At 36.2% G+C, this 22,799-nt stretch overlaps 1 protein-coding gene across 2 annotated transcripts in view; it reads left to right on the forward strand.

Annotated features, from left to right (window-relative positions):
* The window catches only part of fz (frizzled class receptor), a 320,654-nt gene that overhangs the window by 125,840 nt on the left and 172,015 nt on the right, over positions 1 to 22,799 (forward strand). For both annotated transcript variants that reach the window (XM_073981433.1, XM_073981432.1), the window contains exons 4-5: positions 3,786 to 3,980; positions 4,101 to 4,326. In XM_073981433.1, the coding sequence (XP_073837534.1) occupies positions 3,786 to 3,980; positions 4,101 to 4,326 (421 nt within the window). The remainder of the gene's footprint in view (positions 1 to 3,785; positions 3,981 to 4,100; positions 4,327 to 22,799) is intronic.

Here is a 22,799-nt window from a genome sequence, read left to right on the forward strand (position 1 = left end):
AAATATATTTAAAGTTTTCTTTAGAAAATCCACACCTAGAGACCTTTGAAGTCTGTCCAAATATTCTTTAGAAAATCCACACCTAGAGGCCTTTGAAGTCTGTCCAAATATTCTTTAGAAAATCCACACCTAGAGGCCTTTGAAGTCTGTCCAAATATTCTTTAGAAAATCCACGCCTAGAGGCCTTTGAAGTCTGTCCAAATATTCCTTAGAAAATCTTCACCAAGAGGCCTTTGAAGTCTGTCCAAATATTCTTTAGAAAATCCACACCTAGAGGCCTTTGAAGTCTGTCCAAATATTCTTTAGAAAATCCACGCCTAGAGGCCGTTGAAGTCTGTCCAAATATTCTTTAGAAAATCCCCGCCTAGAGGCCTTTGAAGTCTGTCCAAATATTCTTTAGAAAATCTTCACCAAGAGGCTTTTGAAGTCTGTCCAAATATTCTTTAGAAAATCTTCACCAATAGGCCTTTGAAGTCTATCCAAATATTCTTTAGAAAATCCACGCCTAGAGGCCCTTGAAGTCTGTCCAAATATTCTTTAGAAAATCTTCACCAAGAGACCTTTGAAGTCTGTCCAAATATTTTTTAGAAAATCCACGCCTAGAGGCCTTTGAAGTCTGTCCAAATATTCTTTAGAAAGTCCACGCCTAGAGGCCCTTGTAGTCTGTCCAAATATTCTTTAGAAAATCCACGCCTAGAGGCCTTTGAAGTCTGTCCAAATATTCTTTAGAAAGTCCACGCCTAGAGGCCTTTGAAGTCTGTCCATTTATTCTTTACATAATCCACGCCTAGAGGCCTTTGAAGTCTGTCCAAATATTCTTTAGAAAATCCACGACTAGAGGCCTTTGAAGTCTGTCCAAATATTCTTTAGAAAATCCACGACTAGAGGCCTTTGAAGTCTGTCCAAATATTCTTTAGAAAATCCACGACTAGAGGCCTTTGAAGTCTGTCCAAATATTCTTTAGAAAATCCACGCCAAGAGGCCTTTGAAGTCTGTCCAAATATTCTTGAGAAAATCCACGACTAGAGGCCTTTGAAGTCTGTCCAAATATTCTTTAGAAAATCCACGCCTGGAGGCCTTTGAAGTCTGTCCAAATATTCTTTAGAAAGACCACGCCTGGAGGCCTTTGAAGTCTGTCCAAATATTCTTTAGAAAATCCACGCCTGGAGGCCTTTGAAGTCTGTCCAAATATTCTTTAGAAAGACCACGCCTGGAAGCCTTTGAAGTCTGTCCAAATATTCTTTAGAAAATCCACGCCTGGAGGCCTTTGAAGTCTGTCCAAATATTCTTTAGAAAGACCACGCCTGGAGGCCTTTGAAGTCTGTCCAAATATTCTTTAGAAAATCCACGCCTGGAGGCCTTTGAAGTCTGTCCAAATATTCTTTAGAAAGACCACGCCTGGAGGCCTTTGAAGTCTGTCCAAATATTCTTTAGAAAATCCACGCCTAGAGGCCTTTGAAGTCTGTCAAAATATTCTTTAAAAACACCACGCCTAGAGGCCTTTGAAGTCTGTCCAAATATTCTTTAGAAAATCCACGCCTGGAGGCCTTTGAAGTCTGTCAAAATATTCTTTAGAAAATCCACGCCTGGAGGCCTTTGAAGTCTGTCAAAATATTCTTTAGAATATCCACGCCTAGAGGCCTTTGAAGTCTGTCCAAATATTATTTAGAAAGACCACGCCTAGAGGCCTTTGAAGTCTGTCCAAATATTCTTTAGAATATCCACGCCTAGAGGCCTTTGAAGTCTGTCCAAATATTCTTTAGAATATCCACGCCTAGAGGCCTTTGAAGTCTGTCCAAATATTCTTTACAAAGACCACGCCTAGAGGCCTTTGAAGTCTGTCCAAATATTGTTAAAAAAATCCACGCCTGGAGGCCTTTGAAGCCTGTCCAAATATTGTTTAGAAAATCCACGCCTAGAGGCCTTTGAAGTCTGTCCAAATATTCTTTAGAAACACCACGCCTAGAGGCCTTTGAAGTCTGTCCAAATATTCTTTAGAAAATCCACGCCTGGAGGCCTTTGAAGTCTGTCCAAATATTCTTTAGAAAATCCACGCCTAGAGTCCTTTGTAGTCTGTCCAAATATTCTTTAGAAAATCCACGCCTAGAGGCCTTTGAAGTCTGTCCAAATATTCTTTAGAAAGTCCACGCCTAGAGGCCTTTGAAGTCTGTCCAAATATTCTTTAGAAAGTCCACGCCTAGAGGCCTATGAAGTCTGTCCAAATATTCTTTATAAAATTCACGCCTAGAGGCCTTTGAAGTCTGTCCAAATATTCTTTAGAAAATCTTCACCAATAGGCCTTTGAAGTCTGTCCAAATATTCTTTAGAAAATCCACGCCTAGAGGCCTTTGAAGTCTGTCCAAATATTCTTTAGAAAATCCACGCCTAGAGGCCTTTGAAGTCTGTCCAAATATTCTTTAGAAAATCCACGCCTAGATGCCTTTGAAGTCTGTCCAAATATTCTTCAGAAAATCTTCACCAAGAGGCCTTTGAAGTCTGTCCAAATATTCTTTAGAAAATCTTCACCAATAGGCCTTTGAAGTCTGTCCAAATATTCTTTAGAAAATCCACGCCTAGAGGCCTTTGAAGTCTGTCCAAATATTCTTTAGAAAATCTTCACCAAAAGGCCTTTAAAGTCTGTCCAAATATTCTTTAGAAAATCCACGCCTAGAGGCCTTTGAAGTCTGTCTAAATATTCTTTAGAAAATCCACGCCTAGAGGCCTTTGAAGTTTGTCCAAATATTCTTTAGAAAATCTTCACCAATAGGCCTTTGAAGTCTGTCCAAATATTCTTTAGAAAATCTTCACCAATAGGCCTTTGAAGTCTGTCCAAATATTCTTTAGAAAATCCACGCCTAGAGGCCTTTGAAGTCTGTCCAAATATTCTTTAGAAAATCCACGCCTAGGGGCCATTGAAGTCTGTCCAAATATTCTTTTGAAAATCCACGCCTAGAGGCCTTTGAAGTCTGTCCAAATATTCTTTAGAAAATCTTCACCAAGAGGCCTTTGAAGTCTGTCCAAATATTCTTTAGAAAATCTTCACCAAGAGGCCTTTGAAGTCTGTCCAAATATTCTTTAGAAAATCTTCACCAAGAGGCCTTTGAAGTCTGTCCAAATATTCTTTAGAAAATCCACGCCTAGAGGCCTTTGACGGTTTACCAAATATTCTTTAGAAAATCCACGCCTAGAGGCCTTTGAAGTCTGTCCAAATATTCTTTAGAAAATCCACGCCTAGAGGCCTTTACAGTCTGTCAAAATATTCTTTAGAAAATCCACGCCTAGAGGCATTTGAAGACTGTCCAAATATTCTTTAGAACATCCACGCCTAGAGGTCTTTGAAGTCTGTTCAAATATTCTTTAGAAAATCCACGCCTAGAGGCCTTTGAAGTCTGTTCAAATATTCTTTAGAAAATCCACGCCTGGATGCCTTTTGTGGCCTCTAAAATGTACTTTAAAGTATCCAGAATATGTGGTGTTAAACCTCTTCCGGGAATATGTCCGAAAAGTCCATGTTTTTTGGTCCATAGCCCCTAAAACAATTTTATTAAATTAGGCCCTGTGTGCGTATAAGTAATATTAATTTTCGGCTATTTTCATAGATTTTTGAATATTATAAAAAAACGAATTGATAATGCTTTATCCGGGCATGGGTTTGATTCCCAAGACATGCCTTTAGTTTAGTGACCAAGAGTTGCCCAAGTGTGCAGCCCCTAGGTCATAAAAATTCTTATGAAATTGTCATGATTTGTTATTAATTTATAATTTTATAAATTTTTTCCTTCCAGGTCCTCACATTCCTTATTGACTCTTCCCGCTTCCGCTATCCAGAACGGGCCATTGTCTTCCTGGCTGTCTGCTATCTTGTTGTGGGTTGTGCCTATGTGGCCGGTTTGGGAGCTGGTGATTCTGTCGCCTGCCGCGAACCCTTCCCCCCACCAGTTAGACTAGGACGCCTGCAAATGATGTCCACCATTACCCAGGTAAATTTAATATTCTTTCGTTCTCTATAAATTATGAATAATGAATTTTTATGACTTTAAGTTGTTTTTTGTTCAAATTCATTTTTCATGTTTTTCTATGTTCTCTTGTCTAACCATCAGGGTCATCGCCAGTCAACGGCTTGTGCCATTTTATTCATGGCTTTGTATTTTTGTTGCATGGCTGCCTTTGCCTGGTGGTCATGTTTGGCATTTGCCTGGTTTTTGGCGGCTGGCCTAAAATGGGGTCATGAAGCCATTGAGAATAAATCACATCTCTTTCATTTGGTCGCCTGGGCCATACCGGCATTGCAAACAATTTCCGTATTGGCATTGGCCAAAGTTGAAGGTAAGTGGAAAATGAAAAAAATATTAAATATAATTTTTTAGTTAAATATTAAAGTTTAGAAATATAATTTGCTTTAAATACGAAATTCTGGTCACGTTTCCAGTTTAAATTGGTGGCGGACTTGCTATAGCTTCTCCACAAAAAGACTATTGACTATTGACTTTATTGTCAGCAAAAGGAAATTAATTGCGTAAATAAAATGCAGACGCCAAAGCGATAATGAATCACCATTACCATGGGTCAAGAAAAATTTTATGCGCCTTTTTAAAGACCCCTTAGCATGCAGGCAGAACCTTACCTAAAATAATTACTAAGCATCTTAACAATTGAAAATGTTTTAACTCACATCCCACCAGACAAAAAATAAATTCTTCATTAAGAATCCCAAGTTTGTGTTGTTGTTTCTTTTCTGTTTCATTGTCTTCCATTTCTTGTTCTCCTAAAAGCGTGACGAATTTTTAATGTACTTCACGTCTTTTTGGTGTTCTTTACAAACAGTATTTGTTTGTTTTTTTTTCTTCTTCTTCTACATGTTCCTCCTTTTGCATTGCTTTAAACTAATTTGCATAATTTTTTTCTTGTCTTTTTTTCTGCGACTCCTCCGCAAAACGTGAAAGAAGACAATAGCAATGAAGAGGATGAATAACATGGGCTTACATTTGGGCTCCAAATGTAGGGAAGACTTATTGTAATGAATGTGTGGGTGCCATAGTCGTCATAGTCATGCTTTTTAGTCAAAGACTGAGTAGGACAGACTGTTGCTTGTAGGGAGGTATATGTCATGAATGTGCTATGTGGGAAAAGGCACAATGGGTTAGTGAGTAGCAAAATAAGTTCTCCTGATCTTATTTTATGCAAAACCACCAAAAAAGTATAGATTTTGTTGGTTATTTTAAGAGAATATGAATTTTTAAATATTTGGCCTTGGTGGCGTATAAGTGTTATTAATTACTGGGTATTTTTACAAATTTGGTGATATTTTGTGAAAACTAATTGATCAAAGGTCACAAGGGGCGGGTTTTTGTTCCCAAGAGATTGGAGAATAAATAGAAATTTCAGTTCCACAAGTGTGCAGAGCCAAGCTTAAAATATTCGCACCACAAACTGAAAATTTGTTAATATTCCATAGACTTCCTTTGCATTTAGTGGATATTTTTACAAATTTTAAGATATTATGTTAACAGTAACTCAACTATGGTCACGCTGGGCGAGAATTTGTTCCCAAGAGAATGAAGAATAAACATAAATTCGAGTTCCTCAAGTGTGCAGAGCTAAACAGAAAATATTCGCACCACAAAGTGCATATTTCATATCTTATATTTATTATTTAATAACTTTACAAATTTGGAGATATTTTATTAAAAGTAATTGATATGAGGCCATGCAGAGCATGAATTTATTCCCCAGAGAGTGGATGAAAAACCAAAATTTACGTTTTTCAAGTGTGCAGAGGCAAGCAGAAAATATTCGCCGCACCAAAAAGTCTATATTTTTATATCTCATAGGAATTGTTGCTCAAATGCCTTTACTGTTGAGTATTTTTAAAAATGTCAATATATGTTCTTAAATACAATTGACCTGAGGTCCACATAGCGGAATCCATTTCCAGTTCCCATATTTTGCATTCATTCGGCCATAAAAATTGAATTTTTAAATATTGGCCTTGGTTGCGTATAAGTATTATTAATTATTGGATATTTTTACAAATTTCAAGATATTTTGTTAAAAGTAATTGATCTGTGGACACGCGGAGCTGGAATTGATTCCCAAGAGAATGCAGAATAAACATAAATCTAAGTTGTTCAGGTGTGCAAAGCCTAGCCGAAAATATTTGCATTACAAAGTGCATGCTTTTTAATATTCCACAGGAGTCGTTTTAATTTATTGGGTATTCTAAAAAATTTCAGTTAAAACAAATTTTAGTTAAGAGTAATCGATCTGAGGTCACTTGGGACCTAAATTGATTTTCAAGACAATGGAGAATAAACATAAATACAAGTTCTTCAAGTCTGCAGAGCCAAGCAGGAAGTATTTGTACCAAACAGTACATATTTTCTTGTAGTCTTTATTCTTGACAATCTGCACAAATTTCAAGATATTTTATTAAAATTATTTAATCTGAGGCCACGTTGGACAGCATTGGCTTCCCAAGAGAATGGGGAATAAACATAAATTCAAGTTCTTCGAGTATGCAGAGCTTAGCATGCCATATTTGCATTCGAGTTCAAGTGTTTATAGCTAAGCAGAAAATATTAGCACAAAATATCCATAATATGGTGGGTATCTTTTCAAGATTCAAGATATTTTGTTAAAAGTGATTAATATTAGCCCACGCGGAGCTGAAATTAATTGCCTGGAGAGTGGAGAAAAAGCCAAAATTTAAATCCTTCAAGCGTACAGCCAAGCAGAAAATTTTCGCACCAACAAGTCTATATTTCCATATATCCCTCAGGAATATTTTTTAATTTGTGTTTATTGTTGGCTATCTTTACAAATTTCAAGAGATATACCTTAAAGTAATTGATCTGAGGTCCATGGAGCGGAATCTATCCCCAATTACCACATTTTCCCGTCGTTATACCTTGAAAAATTCAATTTTTTAACATTTGTCCACCATGGCGTATAACTATTATTGATTACCGGGTATTTTTTAAAAATTTGCCTATATTTTGCTAAAGGTAATTGATCTGATGCCACACTGGACGGGAATATCTTCCCAAGAGAGTGGAGAAAAAACATTAATTTAAGTTCTTTATGTGTGCAGAGCCAAACAGAAAATATTCGCAACGAAAAACCGATATTTCTTTATATTCCATTGGAATTTGTCTTCTTTTGTCTTTATTCCAGCTATTTTGTTAAAAGTAATTGATTTAAGGCCACGCAGGGAGGAAATTAATTTCTAGGAGAATGGAGAATAAACATAAATTCAACGTTATCAAGTGTGAGCACCCAAGCATAAATTGTTTTGTTCACTTATCTTTATTGCTAAGTATTTTTACAAATCTGCATATATATGACGTTAAAAATAATTAATCTGAGGTCCATGGAGCGGAATCCATTCCCAATTCCCACACTTTCCCTTCATTAGGCCATGAAAAATTGAATTTTTAAACATTTGACCACGGGGGCGTATGACTATTATTAATTCGTGGGTAGTTTTACAAATGTCAATATATTTTGTTAACAGTAATTGATCTGAGGCCCCTCTGCCCTGGAATTGGTTCTCAAGAAAATAGAGAATAAACAAAAATTCAAGTTCTTCAAGTGTGCAAAGCCTTGCAGGAAATTTTCGCCCTGCAAGGTGCAGATTTCTTCGAATTCCCTAGGAATTTTTATTCTCTAAATATTTTTTTTATTTTTCGCCCCATTGTGCGCCATTTTATTTGTTACATTCCCACTCTTTTGTTTCATTGCTTTGCAAACAGACTTCATTATTTACTTTATTAACAACTTTTAACAGGAATTCGACAGTGTCTCTTCATGTGATTTGAATATTAAATAGCTTGTAACAGAGAATTTGCTCAATTTCAAAAGAAATATAAGTATTTTGTCTTGAGTGGGATGGGTGGGGGAGTGCGGGAAAATTTTTTGAATAATTTTTTTATAATGTATGGATAAACATTTTTGGTGGAAATAATTTTAAAAGGCATAATTTTCCAGGGAAAATATTTTAAAAAATTATGTATCCAAAGTGAGGTCTTCAAAGGATGATCATCAAAGGCTTCTTGGCGTGGATTTTCTACACAATATTTGGTGAACCATCAAAGGCCTCTAGGCGTGGATTTTCTAAAGAATATTTGGACAGACTTCAAAGGCCTCTAGGCGTGGATTTTCTAAAGAATATTTGGACAGACTTCAAAGGCCTCTAGGCGTGGATTTTCTAAAGAATATTTGGACAGACTTCAAAGGCCTCTAGGCGTGGATTTTCTAAAGAATATTTGGACAGACTTCAAAGGCCTCTAGGCGTGGATTTTCTAAAGAATATTTGGACAGACTTCAAAGGCCTCTAGGCGTGGATTTTCTAAAGAATATTTGGACAAACTTTAAAGGCCTCTAGTCGTGGATTTTCTAAAGAATATTTGGACAGACTTCAAAGGCCTCTAGGCGTGGATTTTCTAAAGAATATTTGGACAGACTTCAAAGGCCTCTAGGCGTGGATTTTCTAAAGAATATTTGGACAGACTTCAAAGGCCTCTAGGCGTGGATTTTCTAAAGAATATTTGGACAGACTTCAAAGGCCTCTAGGCGTGGATTTTCTAAAGAATATTTGGACAGACTTCAAAGGCCTCTAGGCGTGGATTTTCTAAAGAATATTTGGACAGACTTCAAAGGCCTCTAGGCGTGGATTTTCTAAAGAATTTTTGGACAGACTTCAAAGGCCTCTAGGCGTGGATTTTCTAAAGAATATTTGGACAGACTTCAAAGGCCTCTAGGCGAGGATTTTCTAAAGAATTTTTGGACAGACTTCAAAGCCCTCTAGGCGTGGATTTTCTAAAGAATATTTGGACAGACTTCAGAGGCCTCTAGGCGTGGATTTTCTAAAGAATTTTTGGACAGACTTCAAAGCCCTCTAGGCGTGGATTTTCTAAAGAATATTTGGACAGACTTCAAAGGCCTCTAGGCGTGGATTTTCTAAAGAATATTTGGACAGACTTCAGAGGCCTCTAGGCGTGGATTTTCTAAAGAATATTTGGACAGACTTCAAAGGCATCTAGGCGTGGATTTTCTAAAGAATATTTGGACAGACTTCAAAGGCATCTAGGCGTGGATTTTCTAAAGAATATTTGGACAGACTTCAAAGGCCTCTAGGCGTGGATTTTCTAAAGAATATTTGGACAGACTTCAAAGGCATCTAGGCGTGGATTTTCTAAAGAATATTTGGACAGACTTCAAAGGCATCTAGGCGTGGATTTTCTAAAGAATATTTGGACAGACTTCAAAGGCATCTAGGCGTGGATTTTCTAAAGAATATTTGGACAGACTTCAAAGGCCTCTAGGCGTGGATTTTCTAAAGAATATTTGGACAGACTTCAAAGGCATCTAGGCGTGGATTTTCTAAAGAATATTTGGACAGACTTCAAAGGCATCTAGGCGTAAATTTTCTAAAGAATATTTGGACAGACTTCAAAGGCATCTAGGCGTGGATTTTCTAAAGAATATTTGGACAGACTTCAAAGGCATCTAGGCGTGGATTTTCTAAAGAATATTTGGACAGACTTCAAAGGCATCTAGGCGTGGATTTTCTAAAGAATATTTGGACAGACTTCAAAGGCATCTAGGCGTGGATTTTCTAAAGAATATTTGGACAGACTTCAAAGGCATCTAGGCGTGGATTTTCTAAAGAATATTTGGACAGACTTCAAAGGCATCTAGGCGTGGATTTTCTAAAGAATATTTGGACAGACTTCAAAGGCATCTAGGCGTGGATTTTCTAAAGAATATTTGGACAGATTTCAAAGGCATCTAGGCGTGGATTTTCTAAAGAATATTTGGACAGACTTCAAAGGCATCTAGGCGTGGATTTTCTAAAGAATATTTGGACAGACTTCAAAGGCATCTAGGCGTGGATTTTCTAAAGAATATTTGGACAGATTTCAAAGGCATCTAGGCGTGGATTTTCTAAAGAATATTTGGACAGACTTCAAAGGCATCTAGGCGTGGATTTTCTAAAGAATATTTGGACAGACTTCAAAGGCATCTAGGCGTGGATTTTCTAAAGAATATTTGGACAGATTTCAAAGGCATCTAGGCGTGGATTTTCTAAAGAATATTTGGACAGACTTCAAAGGCATCTAGGCGTGGATTTTCTAAAGAATATTTGGACAGACTTCAAAGGCATCTAGGCGTGGATTTTCTAAAGAATATTTGGACAGATTTCAAAGGCATCTAGGCGTGGATTTTCTAAAGAATATTTGGACAGACTTCAAAGGCATCTAGGCGTGGATTTTCTAAAGAATATTTGGACAGATTTCAAAGGCATCTAGGCGTGGATTTTCTAAAGAATATTTGGACAGATTTCAAAGGCATCTAGGCGTGGATTTTCTAAAGAATATTTGGACAGATTTCAAAGGCATCTAGGCGTGGATTTTCTAAAGAATATTTGGACAGATTTCAAAGGCATCTAGGCGTGGATTTTCTAAAGAATATTTGGACAGACTTCAAAGGCCTCTGAATATTCTTCAAAAAATTATTTAATTCAAAATTTTTTGTTGACTAATAAAGCCCAACAATTGTCAATTCCTTTTCCACCCACCCACAAAAAGTTTGAGTAGTGAACGTTCTATGAGGGTAATAAACTTTAAGTTTCCATTCACTTTTTTCTTTGCAATTTTCCTTACTCGCATCAGTTTAATAGACACACATATAGGCAAAACTCATTTGTTCACTTACACAGACTTGGTGCACATATCCTCTTCGTTGTCCTCATTTCTTTTCTTTAGTTTCAAAATGAAAGAAAAACAATCTTTACAAATGGAGCATCACCACAGACCAAAGAAATTTAAAAGGAGATGGGCACAAGGGGAGAGTTCAAACGTGAAACGGAATGTTTTTTCTTTTCATGGTAGGCAGGCAGCATTGATGGCTGATGCATTTTCCATGTTCTCCGGTTATAGAGATACAAATAAAAACGATTTGTAATACCTCATTTCACCAAGAAGGGGAATGAAAATATGGGTTTATTACTTTTCTTTCAACCCTCCCCCACACTTCATTGATTTTCTTTCACCAAACAAATATGGGCTTTCACAACCATACATATCCTTGGAATTTGCCGTCATATGCGGCTTCGAAACAATACAATATCCTTGGAATTACTTATGGAAAACTCATCTGGCCTGCCAATAACAAACAAAAGAAGAAGTAACTCAATTTTATAATGCATAAATGTAAGTTGGCCTTACATCTGGCTGTGTCATTTCCCTTTCATTCTCCCCCTCGCCTTCAGAAATTTTTTTGTTTCCCTTTCATCAATGTATAACGTCGTGGTGTGTTTGTAGAACACTTCCTGTTGCAATATTTTCCTTGGTTTAAAATTGACACACACAGGAAGAGAGAGAGCAAATATTATTTGTGGTCTGTGTAGCCCTGAATGTTTTCAATTTTTGAAATTTGTTCAGAGAGGGTAGTGGTCTTCCAAAGAACATGTGTGCGAGCTGAAGAAAAGAACATATTCAATTGCTTTTCAAAGACGATTTTTCAATTACTTTCTTGGTTTTTTTTCTCTCCCTCTATTCACGACTTCCTTCATATGTTTACAAAGGTCATGTGTTATGTGCCTCTATATCCCTCAAAAAGGTGGTTGATTTATGGAGTTCCTTCATAAAGGAAAATAGCATCTATCATTTCTCTTCCATTAAGAAATATGGAGTTGTCATTGAATCAGTAAATGAAGAAAATTCTTTCCATAACTTCGTTAAAAGAAAAGACGTTATTCGGTCTGAGGCAAAAAAAAAAAACGATTTTAAAGAACTTTCCTAGAGGCCAAATATTCTTTAGAAAATCAGGCCTTTGAAGAGTTTAGAAATATTCTTTAGAAAATCCAAGCCTAGAGGCCTTTGAAGCGTTAAGAAATATTCTTTAGAAAATCCAAGCCTAGAGGCCTTTGAAGCGTTAAGAAATATTCTTTAGAAAATCCAAGCCAAGAGGCCTTTGAAGCGTTAAGAAATATTCTTTAGAAAATCCAAGCCTAGAGGCCTTTGAAGAGTTTAGAAATATTCCTTAGGAAAAACCACGCCTAGAGGCCTTTGAAGAGTTTAGAAATATTCTTTAGGAAAAACCACGCCTAGAGGCCTTTGAAGAGTTTAGAAATATTCTTTAGGAAAAACCACGCCTAGAGGCCTTTGAAGAGTTTAGAAATATTCTTTAGGAAAAACCACTCCTAGAGGCCTTTGAAGTCTGTCCAAATATTCTTTAGAAAATAAACGCCTAGAGGCCTTTGAAGTCTGTCCAAATATTCTTTAGAAAATCCACGCCTAGAGGCATTTGAAGAGTTTAGAAATATTCTTTAGAAAATTCACGCCTAGAGGCCTTTAAAGAGTTTAGAAATATTCTTTAGAAAATTCACGCCTAGAGGCCTTTGAAGAGTTTAGAAATATTCTTTAGAAAATCCACGCCTAGAGGCCTTTGAAGGACATCCAAAAATTCTTTGGACAATCCACGCCTAGAGGCCTTTGAAGGACATCCAAAAATTCTTTGGGAAATCCACGCCTAGAGGCCTTTGAAGGACATCCAACAATTCTTTGGACAATCCACGCCTAGAGGCCTTTGAAGGACATCCAAAAATTTTTTTAGAAAATCCACGCCTAGAGGCCTTTGAAGGACACCCAAAAATTCTTTGGAAAATCCACGCCTAGAGGCCTTTGAAGGACATCCAAAAATTCTTTGGAAAATCCACGCCTAGAGGCCTTTTAAGTCTGTCGAAATATTCTTTAGAAAATCCACGCCTAGAGGCCTTTTAAGTCTGTCGAAATATTCTTTAGAAAATCCACGAATAGAGGCTTTTGAAGGACATCCAAAAATTCTTTAGAAAATCCACGCCTAGAGGCCTTTGAAGGACATCCAAAAATTCTTTAGAAAATCCACGCCTTGAGGCCTTTGAAGGACATCCAAAAATTCTTTAGAAAAACCACGCCTAGAGGCCTTTGAAGGACATCCAAAAATTCTTTAGAAAATCCACGCCTAGAGGCCTTTGAAGGACATCCAAAAATTCTTTAGAAAATCCACGCCTAGAGGCCTTGGAAAGACATCCAAAAATTCTTTAGAAAATCCACGCCTAGAGGCCTTTGAAGGACATCCAAAAATTCTTTAGAAAATCCACGCCTAGAGGCCTTTGAAGGACATCCAAAAATTCTTTAGAAAATCCGCGCCTAGAGGCCTTGGAAGGACATCCAAAAATTCTTTGGAAAATCCACGCCTAGAGGCCTTTGAAGGACATCCAAAAATTATTTAGAAAATCCACGCCTAGAGGCCTTTGAAGGACATCCAAAAATTCTTTAGAAAATCCACGCCAAGAGGCCTTTGAAGGACATCCAAAAATTCTTTAGAAAATCCACGCCTAGAGGCCGTTGAAGGACATCCAAAAATTCTTTAGAAAATCCAAGCCTAGAGGCCTTTGAAGGACATCCAAAAATTCTTTAGAAAATCCACGCCTAGAGGCCTTTGAAGGACATCCAAAAATTCTTTGGAAAATCCACGCCTAGAGGCCTTTGAAGGACATCCAAAAATTCTTTGGAAAATCCACGCCTAGAGGCCTTTGAAGGACATTAGAAATTCTTTGGAAAATCCACGCCTAGAGGCCTTTGAAGGACATCCAAAAATTCGTTAGAAAATCCACGCCTAGAGGCCTTTGAAGTCTATCCAAATATTCTTTAGAAAATCCACGCCTAGAGGCCTTTGAAGAGTTTAGAAATATTCTTTAGAAAATCCACGCCTAGAGGCCTTTGAAGAGTTTAGAAATATTCTTTAGAAAATCCACGCCTAGAGGCCTTTGAAGAGTTTAGAAATATTCTTTAGAAAATCCACGCCTAGAGGCCTTTGAAGAGTTTAGAAATATTCTTTAGAAAATCCACGCCTAGAGGCCTTTGAAGAGTTTAGAAATATTCTTTAGAAAAACCACGCCTAGAGGCCTTTGAAGAGTTTAGAAATATTCTTTAGAAAATCCATGCCTAGAGGCCTTTGAAGAGTTGGGAAATATTCCTTATAAAATCCACGCCTAGATGCCTATGAAAACTTTAGAAATATTCTTTAGAAAATCCACGCCTAGAGGCCTTTGAAGAGTTTAGAAATATTCTTTAGAAAATCCACGCCTAGAGGCCTTTGAAGAGTTTAGAAATATTCTTTAGAAAAACCACGCCTAGAGGCCTTTGAAGAGTTTAGAAATATTCTTTAGAAAATCCATGCCTAGAGGCCTTTGAAGAGTTGGGAAATATTCCTTATAAAATCCACGCCTAGATGCCTGTGAAAAGTTTAGAAATATTCTTTAGAAAATCCACGCCTAGAGGCCTTTGAAGAGTTTATAAATATTCTTTAGAAAATCCACGCCTAGAGGCCTGCGAGAAGTTTAGAAATATTCTTTAGAAAATCCACACCTAGAGGCCTTTGAAGAGTTTAGAAATATTCTTTAGAAAATCCACGCCTAGAGGCCTTTAAAGAGTTTAGAAATATTCTTTAGAAAATCCACGCCTAGAGGCCTTTAAAGAGTTTAGAAATATTCTTTAGAAAATCCACGCCTAGAGGCCTTTAAAGAGTTTAGAAATATTCTTTAGAAAATCCACGCCTAGAGGCCTTTGAAGAGTTTAGAAATATTCTTTAGAAAATCCACTCCTAGAGGCCTTTAAAGAGTTTAGAAATATTCTTTAGAAAATCCACGCCTAGAGGCCTTTAAAGAGTTTAGAAATATTCTTTAGAAAATCCACGCCTAGAGGCCTTTGAAGAGTTTAGAAATATTCTTCAGAAAATCCACGCCTAGAGGCCTTTGAAGAGTTTAGAAATATTCTTAAGAAAATCCACGCCTAGAACCCTTTAAAGAGTTTAGAAATATTCTTTAGAAAATCCACGCCTAGATGCCTGTGAACAGTTTAGAAATATTCTTTAGAAAATCCACGCCTAGATGCCTGTGAACAGTTTAGAAATATTCTATAGAAAATCCACGCCTAGAGGCCTTTGAAGAGTTTAGAAATATTCTTTAGAAAATCCACGCCTAGAGGCCTGTGAGAAGTTTAGAAATATTCTTTAGAAAATCCACACCTAGAGGCCTTTGAAGAGTTTAGAAATATTCTTTAGAAAATCCACGCCTAGAGGCCTTTGAAGAGTTTAGAAATATTCTTTAGAAAATCCACGCCTAGAGGCCTTTGAAGAGTTTAGAAATATTCTTTAGAAAATCCACGCCTAGAGGCCTTTGAAGAGTTTAGAAATATTCTTTAGAAAATCCACGCCTAGAGGCCTTTGAAGAGTTTAGAAATATTCTTTAGAAAATCCACGCCTAGAGGCCTTTGAAGAGTCTAGAAATATTCTTTAGAAAATCCACGCCTAGAGGCCTTTGAAGAGTTTAGAAATATTCTTTAGAAAATCCACGCCTAGAGGCATTTGAAGAGTTTAGAAATATTCTTTAGAAAATCCACGCCTAGAGGCCTTTGAAGAGTTTAGAAATATTCTTTAGAAAATCCACGCCTAGAGGCCTTTGAAGAGTTTAGAAATATTCTTTAGAAAATCCACGCCTAGAGGCCTTTGAAGAGTTTAGAAATATTCTTTGGAAAATCCACGCCTAGAGGCCTTTGAACAGTTTAGAAATATTCTTTAGAAAAACCACGCCTAGAGGCCTTTGAAGAGTTTAGAAATATTCTTTAGAAAATCCACGCCTAGAGGCCTTTCAAGAGTTTAGAAATATTCTTTAGAAAATCCACGCCTAGAGGCCTTTGAAGAGTTTAGAAATATTCTTTAGAAAATCCACGCCTAGAGGCCTTTGAAGAGTTTAGAAATATTCTTTAGAAAATCCACGCCTAGAGGCCTTTGAAGAGTTTAGAAATATTCCTTAGAAAATCCACGCCTAGAGGCCTTTTGACACCAACCAAGTCTTCATAGAAAATTCTCAGCTTGTGGTGTTTTAAGGCCTCCAAACAAATTCATTACAAAACCCACGCCTTTGTGGCCTTTAAAGCCGTTTAAGAAGCTCTAACACAAAATTTTTTCGGTACACCTGAGCGTATAAGTAATATTAATTGCTGGGTAAATTTAAGAAATTGTTAATTTTATAAAAATGGAAATTGATATAAGAAATCGAAGGTTGGGGAGTGATTCGTAAGAAAATTCCCTATATTAGTCAAATTATGAGCTCTTTGTGTGCATTCAATAACTGAAGTTGTAGGTCTCTAACTTTGCGAATTACAATTTGTAATGTTAACAAATAGAGTATTTATGGCCAGATAGGTTCCTGAGGAAGTTGGTAATGTCTTTTAAATGTGCTAATTTGGTTCTCCGCCTTTTAGGCTCTCGAAACCTAGATTTTTGTAAGGAAAGGCATCGTTTTAAAGGGCCTAGCACATTATTCCTTTTGGAGACACCGGAGCGTATAAGTAATATTAATTATTTGATAAATTTACAAAAGTTGCAATTATATCGACATGCGAATTGATATAGGGATACGGAAAGCGGGGAATGATTCTCAAGAAATTCGTCTACAAAAATGAAGCTAATCCCTTCGTGTGTGCACTCGATAAATGAAGTTAGGGGCCTCTGACTTTGAGAATTAAAATCGTTCGTCATAACAAATGTAGAGTCCCTGGCCAGTTGGGCTCCTGAGGAAGTAGTTAATAGCTTCTAGGTACATTTCTATTACTGTTTGTTGCATGTATGTTTATTTTATAGGCTTCTAGTTATTTAAAAATATTTTTGGGCTAAAGTCATTGCTTCCCGACCTGACCTATCACTATAATCTCTCTTATTTTAAATATCCTCCACTTAACACCATTTAATTTCCACTTCAAGTTGTTAATCGTTCATATCATTTTCGGCCACAAATTTTATTTATAGTCAATGGTTTTTTGCACATTTTCAGATTAAAAACTACCTCAGCATTTCCCATTAATACCCGCCTACAGGGAAATCATTTAAACCAAATGAACTTTGGGTCATTTGTAATTTTTCTCTGTATTTTTCTTTTGGCATTCATATAGTCAGCCATCCAGCCAGTGCAGGCCTCAAGGCTTAATAAAGTAATTTATTTTTTCGTTTGGTTGCAAAAAAACAAAAATAAGTTTATTTTCCCCCTGCGATGCGATTTAATGCAAAAACGAACGGAAGGACTTAACAACATATGCGTAAAGTTGTTACAAAACAGCCTAAAGGAAATCTTTGGCGGTTCACCAACGCACGTCCCTAGCTCATGTTTCCATTAAAATAATATTCAAACAAAGATGGGGAAAGATTGAGTGAAGCCCCTCTTCCTTCCTTTAGGTTATAATGGTTTTTTTCTAATAGACTTCGTTGATAGACCGAATGAAACACACATTTCGATAAAGGAAGTTGTGAAAATGCGTACACGGCTTGTCTGCCTGTCTATATTTCATGAATAATATTTTGGTTTTTAATGACTTTTTCCCCCGGTTTAATGTAGGCGTAGGAGGCGGATGGCTGTTTATGTTTTGCATAAATATAGACATAACACCATAAACATGTTTTCTTTTCTTTTTCTTTTGTGGCAACTGATGCCATTTTTGTTTTTCTTTTTTAAATAAAATCCAATGTTGTAAAAAAGTTATTTTCCAACACATGGAGTTATGAAAAAGTTAATAAAAGATTTTTTGTTTTTTGAAAATGTTTTTATGGCATTTCTTTAACAAAGTAACACATGGGATTTTTTTTTCTGTGTTTTGTACTCCACTCGTAACATTATGCCTAATGGACTTTTTTGGCTCACAACTGCCAGCTAACCTACCACAACATCCTTGTTGTGTGTATGTGTGGCATTTAAAGTTAATTTAATCAAACCCAAACAACTCCCGCTTCAATTTATGACTGTCAAACAAACAAATGTGCCTTGCACAAAAAATTAAAAGTAAACAAAAACAACAAATTTAATTAAATTTATATGTCGCAACGTAGCTTTTGATAAATATTATATGATATTTGTTGTGGTAAAAAAACATAATTGAAATTTAAATTATTGATGAAAAACATATTGGCAGCCTTTGGGGCGTATAAGTATTTTTAATTATTGGGTATTTTCAGAAAATTGCTGATATTTTGTAAAAAGTAATTGATATGGACAATCGAATGACTATATCCCGGTCTTGAGGCCTTACAGAATACAGCCTTACATAAATGGTCCAAGTGTGCAGACGAATATGTATCGAATTGCAGGTAAAGGAATTGATTTGTAGTTTAAAGAATTTATTTTAAATTCAAAATCTCCAAAGTAAGGTCAAGCCAAAAGAAAGAATGAGGATCAGTTTACTAGAAAGGTATATGAAAACGAGCTTTTCCCTGATATGTATAGTGCGAAAATGTAAAGTTCCCAATATTTAAAAGTATGGCATGCCAAAACTGTGGCCTGTGCGGCGTATAAGTGTTTTTAGTTATTGGGTATTTTTAGAAAATTGCTGATATTTTGTAAAAAGTAATTGATATGGACAATCGAATGACTATATCCCGGTCTAAAGCCATTGCTATATACAGCCTTATATAAATTGTCCAAGTGTGCAGCCGAATATGTATCGAATTGCAGGTAATGGAATTGATTTTTAGTTTAAAGAATTGCATTTAGATGCAAAATCTCCAAAGTAAGGCCATGCCAAAAGAAAGAATGACGATCAATTTACTAGAAAGGTGTATGAAAACGAGCTCTTCACTGATCTGTACAATGCGAAAATGTAAAGTTTCCAATATTTAAAAGTATGGCGTGCCAAAGCTGTGGCCTGTGGGACGTATAAGTATTTTTAATTATTGGGTATCTTACAAAACATAACCCGCATAAAAATTGAAGGAAACCCGATTAGAGGAAGGAAGGAATTAACATGGCTTGATAACATCAAAGAATGGACTGGTATTCGAGATGAGACAAACTTATTCAGCATGGCGAGACACAGAGAAGGATTTGCGGATTTAATAAATAATTTATGAAATCAAATTATGTACAATTTTGAAATGTAACTAAATTGTATTGGTCGCTAATATTCGGAAAACGAATTTGCAAATAAAGAAGAAGAAGGGTATCTTCGGTAAATTGATGATATTTTGTAAAAAGTAATTGATATGGACAATCGAATGACTATATCTCGGTCTTAAGGCATTACTAAATACAGCCTTACACAAACTGTACAAGTGTGCAGCCGAATATGTATCGAATTGCAGGTAATGGAATTGATTTGTAGTTTAAAGAATTGAATTTAAATGTAAAATCTCCAAAAGAAGGTCATGCTAAAAGAAAGAATCAACATCAATCTATTAGAAAGGCACATTAAAACGAGCTCTTCACTGATATATGCAATGCAGGAATGTAAAGCTTTAAATGGTATGATCAATTTATGGTGGATATCTTAAAGTATGGCATTCAAAACATATTAAGGCCTTTGGGCCGTATAAGTAATTTTAATTATTGGGTATTTTCGGTAAAATGCTAATATTTTGTAAAAACTAATTGATATTGAGAATCTAATGATTGTTTATTGTTCTTGAGACCCCACTGAATACCTGTAAGTATATGTGGTCCGAGTGTGCAGCCAAATCTGTATAAAAATCCAGATGTAATATGAAAAAGTCGATTTGAAATTAAAAAAAATGGCTTTAATTGAATATTTATAATACAATTTCTACAGTACGGTAATATCAAAAGAAAGAATGAAGATGTACCTACTTGAAAGTCATATGAAAGCGAGGCCTTTGCTGATGTACGCAGTCAGACATCCGTTGCAATGTTGGAAAAATGGAAAAATATCGGCTAATGGAACAATGTCCTTAGGTTGTTTTTCATTAAATTGCATCAGAGGAAAATAAACTTATTTTTGGAACCAACCAACAGCCAAATATAAATTACTTTATTAAGCCTTGAGCCATGCTCTGGCTGGCTGGCATGCATGAATGCCAAAAGAAAAAAATATATACCGAAAATATACAAATGACCCAAAGTTCATTTGGTATAAATGATTTCCCTAAAGGCGGGTAATAATCGAAATGCTAAGAGAGTTTTTCATCTGAAAATGTGCAAAAAAACATTGACTATAAAGAAAACTTGTGGCCAAAATGATATGAACGATTACGAACTTTGTGTTGAAATTAAAAGGTTTAACACAGGAGGATATTATAAAAAGTCACATCACATTGATAGCTCAGGAAAGACAAAGGTCAGGTGAAACAGTATATATTACATACCTAAAACCTTAAAATAATCTAGAATATATCTAAAGAACATTAATTACTTCCCGAGAAACCCAACTGGGCAAAGATGCAACATTTGTTATCAAAGTTTATGGAATTCTCAAAGTTAGGAGTTCAAAAATGTATTTATGAATGCACACACGAAGCGCCTAGGTTGATTTTTTGGAATACTTCTTGAGAATCATTCTCCGCTTCCTTTTTCCTAATACCAAATCCCTTATTAATATAATGGGAAATTTTGTAAATTTATCCAGGAATAATTTATTGGAGCTCCTCTAGATGCTACATTTCTAAAAAAGTGGATTTGAATACTCATAAGGGCGTAGATTGTCCTCAAGAGGTCTTCTTCGCCCTACAGAAGTTTACATCAAAAAGACTTCTATCTACAGAAGGTGACCTCAAGGGATCTTCTTTCTACAAAAAGCGACCTTAAAACGACTTCTGTCTATAAAATGCGACATCACGAGATCTTCTGCCTACCTCAAGAGATATTCTGTCTACAGAAAGCGACCTCTAGAGGTCCTCAGTCAAAGGAAGGTGACCACAAAAGGTTTTCTACCTATAGACAGCGTCCTCAAGAGTTCATCTGTCTCCAGAAGGTGACATCAAGATAACTTCTGTCTACAGAAGACAACCTCAAGAGATCTTCTTTCTACAAAAAGCTACTTCATAATTAGAAATATCTAGAGACGTTTAGAGGTCCTCTATCTCCAGAAGGTGTCCTCAGGATATCTTCTGTCTACAGAAGGCAACTTCAAGAGATCTTCTTTCTACAAAAAGCGGTTTCAAAAGGTCGTTTGCCTATAAAATGCGATCTCAAGAAGTCTACTGTCAACAGAAGCGGCCTCGAGAGGTCTTCTGTCAACAGAAGGCAGACTCAGGAAATCTTCTGCCTATAAAAAGCGGCCGCAAGAGATCTTCTGTCTATAGAAGGCGACTTCAAAAGCTCTTCTGCATGTAGAAGACAACCTCAAGAGATCTTCCATCTACAAAAAGCAACCTCAAAAGCTCTTCTCCCTATGGAGAGCTACCTCAAGAGTACATCTATATGTAGTAGGTCTCAGTAGGTTACTTACATATAGAAGAACTCAAAAGGTCTTCTGTCTATAAAAACCCTTATAAGTTATGTCTATGGATGGAAACCTCAAAAGGCCTTATATCTACAGTAGGCGAATTCTGACAAAGAAATTTCAATGTGGTTTAGAACTCGATATGTTTGGTACTCAAAAAGGTTGTTTGATACTTGATAAAGGAGTCTGAACAGGGTTTAATACTCCAGAAAGTAGTTTGATACTCTACAAAAAAGTTTGAATTTGGTTTAACACTCGAGAAGGTAGCTTCATAAGCGACAAAGTAGTTTCAAAGTGGTTTGATACCAGAGAAGGTAGTTTAAAACCCGAAAAAAATAGTTTGAAAGCAGTTTGATACCCGACAATGTAGTTAGCAGGTGGTTTGATACTCGGAAATATAATTTGCTAGTCGACAAAGACGTTTGAAGGTGGTTTGATACTAGAGAATGTAATTTGATAACCGACAATGTAGTTCGAAGGTGTTTTGCTACTCGAGTACGTAGTTTGACACCCGACAAGGAAGTTTTATGGTGGATTGATACTCGAAAAGGTGGTTTGATACTCGAAAAGGTAGCTTGATACCCGACAAAGAAGTTTGAAGTTGGTTTGATACTCGACAATAAAGCTTGAAGGTAGTCTGATACTCGAGAAGGAAGTTTGATACCCCACAAAATAGTTTGAAGGTGGTTTAATATTCGAAAAAGTAGTTTGATACCCGTTCCGAAATCGGAACGAAATCGAAATCTGAACTATTTCCTCTCCGAAAAATCGTTTAGAAATCGGAACGAAATCTTAACGACTTTGCTTCCGAAATTGTTCAGACATGTCGGACATCAGACATTTGGTTTGCTGGGACCCGACAATCTAGTTTGAAGGTGGTATGATACCCCAGAAGATAGTTTACTAACCGACAAAGAAGTTTGAAAGTCGTTTTATACTCGAAAATATAGCTTTATAGGCGACAAAGAATTTTGATGGTAGTTTGATACTTGATAAAGAAGTTTGATGGTAGTTTGATACTCGAGAAGGTTGTTGGATACCCGACAATGTTTTTTTTTTGAATGTGATTTAATATTTTCGAAGATAGTTTGATATCCTGCAAAGAAGTCTGAACGTGGTCTAATAGTCGATAAGGTAATTTGATACCCTACAAAGTAGTCTGAAGGTGTTTTGATGCACAAGAAGGTAGTTTGATACCCTACAAAGTAGTTTGAAGGTGGTTTGGTACTCAAGAATGAAGTTCGATACCCGACAAAGAAGCTTTATAGTAATTTTATACTCTAGAAGGTAGTTTCATGACAAACAAATTAGTTTGAAAGTGGTTTAATAATCGATAAAGTAGTTTGATGCCATACAAATTAGTTTGAATGTGGTACTATACTCAAGGAGATAGTTTGATACCGGGTAAAAGAGGTTGATTGCTATTTGATACTGGGAGAGATAGTCAGATACCGGAAAATGTTTTATGATATTTTGATATTCAAGAATATAGTTTGATACCCCCACAGAAGTTTGAAGGTGGTTTGATAGTGG

Source organism: Musca autumnalis, unplaced genomic scaffold (genome assembly GCF_047663935.1).
Source record: "Musca autumnalis isolate F117 unplaced genomic scaffold, ASM4766393v1 scaffold_4, whole genome shotgun sequence".
In the NCBI taxonomy this organism is placed as follows: Eukaryota; Metazoa; Arthropoda; class Insecta; order Diptera; family Muscidae; genus Musca; species Musca autumnalis.